The sequence below is a fragment of the Dictyostelium discoideum genome (assembly GCF_000004695.1).
Source record: "Dictyostelium discoideum AX4 chromosome 6 chromosome, whole genome shotgun sequence".
Classification (NCBI taxonomy): domain Eukaryota; phylum Evosea; class Eumycetozoa; order Dictyosteliales; family Dictyosteliaceae; genus Dictyostelium; species Dictyostelium discoideum.
The window spans coordinates 3368564-3378563 of record NC_007092.3 but is presented as its reverse complement, the minus strand read 5'-3'; the positions used below and the strand labels follow the sequence as shown (position 1 = coordinate 3378563).

General features: G+C 20.8%; 6 protein-coding genes across 6 annotated transcripts in view; 1 reads left to right on the top strand and 5 right to left on the bottom strand.

The window, feature by feature from the left end:
* CSN4 (proteasome component region PCI domain-containing protein) overlaps positions 1-119 on the bottom strand; it is a gene marked incomplete at both ends in the record, with an annotated part of 1397 nt that extends 1278 nt beyond the window's left edge. The window contains one exon of the mRNA XM_628936.1: positions 1-119. This exon is cut by the window's left edge and continues 26 nt beyond it. Coding sequence (XP_628938.1) covers positions 1-119 — 119 coding nt within the window.
* A 339-nt stretch (positions 120-458) lies between these two features.
* Positions 459-1866, bottom strand: wasA (Wiscott-Aldrich syndrome protein; the record flags this gene model as incomplete). The annotated part of the gene is made up of 3 exons (XM_628935.1): positions 459-1240; positions 1327-1543; positions 1666-1866. 3 exons carry the CDS (start codon positions 1864-1866, stop codon positions 459-461), a joined length of 1200 nt encoding a protein of 399 aa, XP_628937.1.
* A 309-nt stretch (positions 1867-2175) lies between these two features.
* DDB_G0293842 (hypothetical protein) lies at positions 2176-2787 on the top strand (the record flags this gene model as incomplete). The annotated part of the gene is made up of 1 exon (XM_628934.1): positions 2176-2787. The coding sequence occupies one exon, from the start codon at positions 2176-2178 to the stop codon at positions 2785-2787; it is 612 nt and encodes a 203-aa protein (XP_628936.1).
* A 71-nt stretch (positions 2788-2858) lies between these two features.
* Positions 2859-3686, bottom strand: DDB_G0293840 (hypothetical protein; the record flags this gene model as incomplete). The annotated part of the gene is made up of 1 exon (XM_628933.1): positions 2859-3686. One exon carries the CDS (start codon positions 3684-3686, stop codon positions 2859-2861), a length of 828 nt encoding a protein of 275 aa, XP_628935.1.
* A 2128-nt stretch (positions 3687-5814) lies between these two features.
* On the bottom strand, positions 5815-7033 carry DDB_G0293838 (Hly-III related family protein; the record flags this gene model as incomplete). Its single annotated transcript, XM_628932.1, has 2 exons — positions 5815-6075; positions 6176-7033. The coding sequence occupies 2 exons, from the start codon at positions 7031-7033 to the stop codon at positions 5815-5817; spliced, it is 1119 nt and encodes a 372-aa protein (XP_628934.1).
* Positions 7034-7342: 309 nt separating this feature from the next.
* On the bottom strand, positions 7343-8914 carry DDB_G0293836 (hypothetical protein; the record flags this gene model as incomplete). Its single annotated transcript, XM_628931.1, has 1 exon — positions 7343-8914. The coding sequence occupies one exon, from the start codon at positions 8912-8914 to the stop codon at positions 7343-7345; it is 1572 nt and encodes a 523-aa protein (XP_628933.1).
* Between the last annotated feature and the right edge of the window lie 1086 nt (positions 8915-10000).

The window sequence follows — 10000 nt, the reverse complement described above, 5'->3', positions numbered from 1 at the left end:
GCTACTTGTTTTGATTCAACAAGTTGTTGAAGAATTGATTTATATTTCTCTGTTTTTGTTTTATGATCAGAGAGAGCTGACGTCTCTTCTAAAATTTGTTTTAAATTATTTACATCCATTTTTTTTTTTTTTTTATTTCCTTCTTTAACCCTACAATTCACTATCTATAAATACAACAAAATAATTGATTTTCAACAAATTAAATTGAAAAAAAAAAAAAAAATTAAAAATTAAAAAAAAAAAAAAAAAAAAAAAAATTAAAAAAAAAAATAATTAAAATTAAAAAAAAAAAAATAATAAAAAAATCAGAAAAAAAGTTTTGATCAAAAATATGATTTATTAATAATTTTTTTTTTTTTAAAATAAAAGAAATAAAATTTTTTTTTTTTTTTGGTGAAAGAAATAAAGAAATCTTTATTTAATGATTTTTTTGAATTTGAATTTTGTTAAAGAATAATTTAATAATCTGACCATTCATCATCGTCATCATCATCTTCTTCATCATCTTCTCTCATACCACCTCTACGATTAGCCATAGCTGCAGCTAAAGTATCAGCTAAAGAACGTGAACCTTCATTACCAAGACTTTGAATATCTGGGAGTGGATTGGTTTTATCAACAGCCTTAAGACTTGCACCACTACGAATGGAAGCCAAAAGATCATTTCTTCCACCGCCGCTGGCACCACCACCTCCTGATGATGGAGGAGCACTGGCCATTGGTGGTGGTGGAGGTGGTGGACCACTAGAAGGTGGTGGTGGAGGTGGTGGTGGTGGTGGAGCACCTCCGCCTGATGGTGGAGCTGCAGGTGTCTTATGGGATGGTGGTGGTGGTGGTGGAGCACTTTTACCAACAGATGGTGGTGGTGGTGGAGCTGATCTACCTGGTTGGTTTGAAGATGGTGGAGCTGGTGGAGCTGATCTACCTGGTTGAGTTGGTGGTGGAGCTGAACCACCAACCATTTGTTCACCAATGATATTGACAATGAATTGAGCAGTTTCTGCATTCTTTAATTCACTCTTCTTAATACCAGCAGATTGGAAAAGTTTTCTCCAATCTGGTGGGATATTCTTAATATCAAAACCATTCTCTGGATCCCAACCAATATGACTTTCATGTTTAAAGTTGGTTGGAGCTGAAATTTCCAAATCTTTCTCTTCCGATGAAAAGAATTTAGACATAAAACCTTTCTTTTCTTTTTTCTTTTCAACTTTTGGTGCTGGTGTTGATGCAGTAATTTCTATTTAAAAAAAAAAAAAATTATTAATAAGGTTATTTTTATTATTATTATTGTTATTGTAAATTAAAAAATAATTAAAAACATACTGGTTGAAGAAGTATTTGGATTAATTGCAGCAGTTTTACCAATATTTCCTTGTTTACAATTTAAAAGTTGGCCATAGAATTCAGCTGCTTCAGTTACATCAGCAAATGATAAGCCATAAACACAGGAATCACCTTCAAATGCAAAAAAGAAATCTCTTTGTTTTTGAAATTCAAAAGTGTCATAAATTTCTTGTTCAAAAATGATTCTGTAGTTGGCCTTTTTTTTTTTTAAAAAAATAATATAATAAAAAAAAAAAAAAAATTAATATGTTAATTTTTTAAAAAAAAAAAGTTTTAATATTGTAAATAATAATAATGATAATAATAATAATAACTTACCTTTAAATCGAAAACTTTGATATAATTTGTTTTATCTACACGATTTGAAACAACAGAAACAATACCGACGGCCATAAATTCCCATCTTCCTTGTCTACCTTCATACAATCTTGCAACAGTAGTTGAATGAATATCAGAACTACTACCTGCTATAAAGGCAACTTGGGATTTTTCTTGATCACTAATAGTTGGACTACCCATTTAAATAAAATTTAAATATATATATACTTTTTTTTTTTACTCTATTTAATTATTATAAAAAAAAAAAAACAAATTATAAAAACTAAAAACTATATTATATGTATAAAAAAGTGTGTGTTAAAAAAAATATAAAAATTAAAAAATTAAAAAATTAAAAAATTAAAATTGAGTTTTTTTGTTTGAAAAAAAAAAAAAAATAAAAAAAAAATAAAAAAAAGATATTTGTTTTTCTATTTTTTTTTTTTTTTTTTTATTTGAAAATTTTTATTTTAACACGCACACACAATTGTTTAATTCAAGAAATTTAAAATGGAAATACAAAAGGAAATTATAATTTTCCAAAATGATCAACTATTAAATTTATTAAATGAAAATTTTTTTAATATTCAAGGAAATCAAAATGTTTATTATAAATTTCAAAATATTGAAGCTATTAAATGTGAAATTAATCAAATTGGATCAATTGTAGAAACAATTACATCAGATGGATTAGAAACAATAAATAAAATAAAAAATTGTGATGATTTCCTAATAAAGAATCAAACCAATGCAAATGAACAATATATAATACCATTTAATAAATTTAATGATAAATATGAATTATTTAATATTTCAGATGATAATAATAGTGATAATAAATGGAAATTATATAAACCAAAAAATAATGAAAATAATAAAATAAAAGCAATTAAAGTAAATAAGGAAATTTTAAATTTTTTGAAAATAAATAATAAAAATATTGAAATTAGAAATAATAATAATAATAATTTATTATATGAATTTTATTTAATAGCAAGTTGGGGTGAAAAAATGATTTTTAAGGAAAATGATTATTTAGTCATACCATTAATTAAGAATAATGAAATTTATAGAATTTCAAATAAAGAATTTAATGAAACTTATAAATTATTATTAAATTAGTTTTATTTTACAAAATAGGGTATTTTTATTTATTTATTTAAATATTTTTTTAAATATTTTTTTTTTTTTTTTTAAAGTACTAATTCTTGATTATCTAATCTTTTTAATTTTCTAACTCTTAAAGTTTGTTCAACAATTGGTAATAATTTAGAGATAGAAGGTCTTGAAGACATTGTATTTACCCAACGTACAACATTTTCATATTTATTCCAACCTTTGAAAACATTTAAATTGAAATAAGAACCGAAACCAAAGCAAGCTATATCAGCAATTGAAAATTCATTACAAATATATTTTCTACCATCATCTAAACGTTTATCTAAAACCTTTAAAATTTTGTGTAAATCTTGGTCAGCTTTTTCCATACCAAAAGCAACTGGTTCTGGTGCCATCATAAAATAATATACATAAGAGGTTAAAGCTGGTTGCATTTCCGAGATTTGCCATGATAGCCATTGTTGAACTTGACATCTCTCTTTTGGTTTTGATAATGGTGGTAAAAACTTTTGATATTTCTCTGCCAAGTATAATAAAATTGCACCAGATTCAAAGATTTTTAAAGGTTCATCATCATCACCACTGTCGACACTATATGTATTATCAATTAACATTGGAATTTTATTATTTGGTGACATTTCTGCAAACTCACCTTTAAAATGTTCACCAGATCTAATATTTACTAAACAAGTTTGATAAGGTATATTTAATTCTTCAAACATAAAATAAACTTTAAATGAACAAGATGTATAAAATCCATAAACTTGATAGTCTGCAACTCCTTCACTTCTTCCATCATCAGCACTACTACCAGTATCATTATTTTTTAAATCTGGTATCATAATTTTATTATTATTATTATTATTATTATTATTATTATTATAGTTATTAATACAATTCATTTTTATTTTTATTTTTATTTTTTTTTGGTATATATTTTTTAATTTTAAAAAATAAAGAAATTTTTTTTTTTTTTTTTTTTTTTTTTTTTAATAATATTTTATAATTAATTTTTATTATTATTAAGATTATAAGATTATAAGATTATTAATTATTAATTTTTTTTTTTTTTTTTTTCTCTTTTTATATTTTTTTATTTTTAAAATTAAAAAATTAAAAAAATTAAAAAATAAAAAAAATAATTTATTTATTTATTTATATTATTTTTAATTATTTATTATAAATTTATTTTTAAATAACCAACTACTACAGATTGTTTTTTAAAAAAAAAAAAAAAAAAAATGTAAAATTTTAAAGACTTATCACATTTTTTAAAATAGATATCTGAAGTGAGAGAGGTAAGTATTGGATTTAAAAAAAATGAATTTGAGCGTAGGTGTGTTTGGGTGGTGTATAAGTGTGTGGTGTTGTACTGATATATCAATTATATATATAAATATGCCCATTTTAGATTTTTTTTTTATTTTAAATTTTAATTTTTTTTTTTTAAATTTGTTAATACTTACTATTGTTTTTTACTTTTTTTTATTTTTTTTTTAAAAAAAAAAAAAAAAAAAAAAAAAAAAAAAAAAAAAAAAAAGAATCTTCCCAATCCGGGTGTTTATTGATTTTTTTTGTGTGCTGGGGAATGTTTTTTTTTTTTTTTTTTTTTTTGATTATTAATTTATTTTTATCAATTTTCTGAAAAAAAAAAAAAAATATGATGGGTTGTTGCAAATTTCCAAAAATTAATTTCAACATATATGACGAAATTTTATTAACATTGAAAATTCGCCATTTTTCATATCAAAAAATAATATCAGTGATATTGTTATAAATTATTATATTATTTTTTTTTTTTTTTTTTTTTCTTAAAATATCAATTTCAACACTATCACTAAAATACCAACCAAAAATCATATGAATACTTTTTTTTTTTTTTTAAATTTTTTTTTTTTAATTATTATTTTTTTTTAAAGGTATTTAGATTGAACAAACAACATCATTTCAACATCATATCAATCTAAATGTTGAATGCACCACACTCAAAAAAAAACCACCTTTCATTTTTTTTTTCTTTTTTTTTTTTCAATAACACCCACTCACACAACTTAGATTTCCAAAAAAAAAAAAAAAAAAATAATTATTTAATTGAAATAGGGTGTATAAAATCTGCAGAAATTAAAAGAAATTTAAATAGTGGTTTATTTTGTTAAATAAACCACTATCAAAAACAATCAAGCCACGTTTCAGATAGATATTTTCTCACCTGTTTTAGAAGGTGTTATGTTTGAATTTTTTCATGGGGGGTCTGATATTTAAATCTGTCATATGAACAAAAAAAAAAAAAAAAAACACATAAAGAAGTTACTACAATAAATTTATTTTTATTTTTATTATTTTTATTATTTTTATTTTTATTATTTTTATTTTTTATTTTTTATTTTTAATTATTTCTATTTCCCAGCCTATTATTTTTTCTTTTAAAATTTAAAATTAAATTTCTTATTTTTTTAATAATTATTTATAATTTTAATTATATTAATTTATTTAATTATTCCCCATATATATATAATGCATTTAATTATTATTATTATTATTATAATTGATTTAATTTTTTTTTTTTGGGGAGAGATAGTGGTGTGGGGGAATAATAATAATAATAATAATAATAATAATAATAATAATAATAATAATTATAGTGTATTTATTGTTGTTGTCATCGTAAAGGTAATTTAAAATAGTGAAAATAAAAAATAAAAATAAAAACAATCCCTATAAATAGTATTTCATCTACTTGTAGTGATAATAAATATATATTTATTTATTTATTTTTAAAAACCCAAACATTGTTTTACATATCCTACATTATCGAGTTTATTTAAATAAATATAACTGTACGCTTTAATTAATTGAAATGTTCCAAAAACTACTAAAACATGAAATATTTGATGGCTTGAAAACTGTTTGAGAATGATAAATTTTTTTTTTTTTTTTTTTTAACATATAAATAAATTAATAAATTAATAAATTAAATTAAATTAAATAATTATTTTTTCAAATAAATTTAAATTATTATATAATATTATATTATATTATATTATATACTATATTAAATGTAATATTTACCCAAACATCAAAATGACCAGGTTTAAATGATTCTGGAACTTTAAATCTTCTAATTGATAAAGCTAAACCAAATAAAGTGTAAGCACCAATTAAATTATAAAATTGATTTGGATCTTTATCAAAATAACCTTGTAAATAAATTTTAAATAAATGACCAACTAATCCTTGTAATGCTAAAATTGCAAATAAAAATGTTCTTAAACCATACCTTTTTTCTCTCATCTATATAAATATATTAAATATTAAATAAATATTAATATATATATATATATATATATATATATATAAAATCATTTTTTTATTTTTATTTTTTTAAACTTACAATTTTAGGTAATGATAAAAAAGAAATTAAAATTAAAATTAAGAAAGAAAATAAATAAATTCTTTTAAAATATGGCCAACAAGATAATTCAGAATCAATAATTAAACAAACTGAAGATAGAATTAATAGAGCTATTGAAGCGACATCCAACATTAAAGTTGTTTTAAATACTACAATCGAATGACTTCTATATGTATGATAAATTGTTGAAGATAAGAAACAAATGAAACAACTTAATTGAAAAAATAAATAATTAAAATTTGATGGTAAATCAATAGTTTCTAATAATTTAATTTCATCACTATTTAATATAAAATTGTTACCAATACCACCACCACCACCACCATCATTATTATTTAATTTTATAATTTTAATAATTGAAGTAAAAAATAAAACTAAATAAAATAAAGCACCCAATAAATGACTCCATATATTTAATGTATCATTATGTAATTTAAATATACTCTTTGTACATTCCATATATGAATTCTTTGTATGTAATCTAAATCCTGACAATATATATTCATTCTCTGATAACATTAAATCTACAAATAATTCAATATTGGCACAACAATCATCACCATTATTATTATTATTATTATCATTATTATTATTACCACCATTAATAATAAATCTATTATGATAATGTTTATGATGTAAACTATTACATTTATTATTATTGTTATTATTATTTTTATTATTTTTAATATTTATTGATAAATCATTAAAATGATGATAATCATTTTGAATATCTTCTTGGTTATTATCAGTTTGAATACCTATATTGTAATTATTAACCATCATTAAGGGTTCATTATCTTTTTCTTCTTTGTTTTTCTTATGATCAAGCCTTGGCATTCTTATTTACGTGTGTGGTGTATTTATATGTATAAATAAATTTTTTTTTTTTTTTGTTTTGTTTCGATTTTTTTTTTTTTTTGATTTTTTTTTTTTTTGCTTGGAAAAAATTATANAAAATAAATAATAATCACAAAAAAAAAAAAATTTAAAAATAGAAAAACAATTTTTTTTTTTTTTTTTTTAAATAAATTAAAATAAGTTTTTTTTAATTAATAATTTTTTATTTATTTATTTAAACAATTATTTAAAACATGTTTTTAATTTTTTTTTTATTTTTTATTTTATTTTTTATTTATTTTTTTTTATTTAAAAATTAAATGATATTGTTATTATTGTTATTAATAAAATTAAAATTGAAAAATTTGGAATTAATTTAAAAGAATTACTATTACTACTATCACTACCAAAATTTAATGTTGAAGTTGTACTACTACCTTTACAAATTGAATTTGAATTAACAAATATTTGTTTACAACTATAACAATTATAATATGGATTTAAATTTTTTGAATTTTCAATAACAATTGTTGAATTTGTACATTCAAAAGAAACAAGTTTTCCACTAAATGTATTAAAAGTGAATGTAGCATCGGAATACCAAGATACAAATGTACCACCAAGAGCAATACTATGTAAATTTGATGAATTTGAAATTAATATTGTTGAATATGATACAGATAATGATGTTTTAATAACTTGTGCAATCGATCCCATTACTGCACTATTTGAATCGAAAATGCAATTATCAAAATTCACAGGAACAGTTGTACTATATAAAACACCACCACTTGAGCCATTATTATAATTAAATGATGAATACATAATATAATTATTTGGTAAAGCAACAGAGAATGGATTATTTAATAAAATTACACCAGCACTTGTTGGTGAATAGCAATTACTAACTAAACAATAGGCCATTGTAAAGGTTGAATTGTAACTATTGCTTGCTATATGATTGAATAAACCTGGACCTGACACGGCTGACAATCTGTCAAATGTTGAATTATAGAATGTTATATTACTACTGAAGCCATAAACTACACCGAGTGAGGTATAAATATTGGAGAATTTACAATTGGTAATGTTTGTATAACTGCTATCAACCTTTAACACTGATTGTGGTAATGAATTAATAATACTATTAATATAAACATTATACAATGTAACATTCAAACCAGAGACTGAAATAATATCACTATTCGAGAATGATGAAGTGTTATTATTACCACCGGTATTGAAAATATTGGAATTTGAAATTATTAAGCAACTTGTTGGTATTGTGGCATTATCTGGTGGATTAATTCTAGAGAATGAAATCATGTGTGTATTACTTTGAACTTGGTATCCATCGAAATTACATTGGTCAAATGTTACATTTATATAGGTATCAATTGATACGATATTACAAATTGAATGATTGAAATACAAGAAAGTAATACCACTGATTAATACTGATGTTGTACCTTCACCATTTCCATGAACTGAAATCATTGATTGAGTTTGATTTAATGGATTTTGATAACCATTGAAAATAACATTACTAACACCTTCATCCAATGGTGAAATTGTACAATTAAATAAAAATAAATTAACTTGACTCTCTTTAATTCCATAAGTACCATTTGATAATTTTATATTTAATTGTTGATAAATAGTTCCATTATCTACTAATACTGCAATTGAATTAAAGTATGCAACTGCATCACTAATTGAATTACATGTAAATGTATCAATGCCACATTTTTCACCAACAATATATGTATTATTATTATTTGGATTTACAATTAATGTAATTGGTGTTTCATCTTGTGATTTTGAATAATTAATAAATAAACAACTAATAAATAATAATATTATAAAATTTAAAACTTTCATTTCTTTATTTATTTGTAATTGATGTTAATGTTTAAAATGAAGAGAATAATGAAATAAAAAAAAAATAAAAAAAAGAAACTTCAAAATGAAAAAAAAAAAAAAAAATAATAAAAAGAAAAGCAAACAGTGATGTCTTCGGAAAGTTGATTTGAAAATTTTGAATACCAGTGGTGAATTAATCCAAAAAAAAAAAAATCCAAAAAAAAATAAATTAAAAAAAACCCTTTGGTGAAGTTTGTTTTTTTGGAAAAGTCGTAAAAAAACCGTAGTAGGGTGCGAATTAACGTCATAAAAAAAAAAAAAAATCAAAAATAAAATATCAAAATCCAAAAAAAAAAAAAAAATCAATAATAAAAAATGATCATTTTTGCAACCTTTAACAAAATATTTTTTTTTTTTTTATTCGTTTTTGGTTGAATAGCTCAGAAGAAGCTTCCAAAGAAAAAGATTTTTTTGTGACATTTTTTCGGAGTGGTATTCAAAAAATATACTAAAAAAATACCAATTTGAATTAATAAGTAAAAAAAAAAAAAAAAATTAAATTTAAAACAAACACACACAATTTTTAATATATTATTTTTTTTTTTTTTTTATTTATTTTAAATTTATTTTTTGAATCATATTTGATGATATAATATAATATAAAAAATCATTGGTTTGTTTAATTTTTTTTATTATTTTTAATTATTTTTTTTATTTTTTTAATTATTTATTTATTTTTATTATTTTTTTATTTATTTATTTTTGAAATATATCTCACAAAAGAGATAAATTATTATTTTTGTAACTACAATTGATTTTAATGGGCAACATCCAATAAAATTAGTGCACCCACACTTTTTTTTTTATTGCTATTTTTAATATTTAAAATTCAAATTATTTATATCCTAATACCCCCAATTTATCTCTTAAAAATCGAATGTTGACACATGTGGACTTTCCTTTATTGTAGCTGTACAATTTTTTTAAATTTACATTTTTAGGTGAAAAAAAAAAAAAAAAATAATAATCATAATAATAATAATAATAATAATAATAATAATAATAATAATAATAATAATATTAATAATAACAACAATAATAATA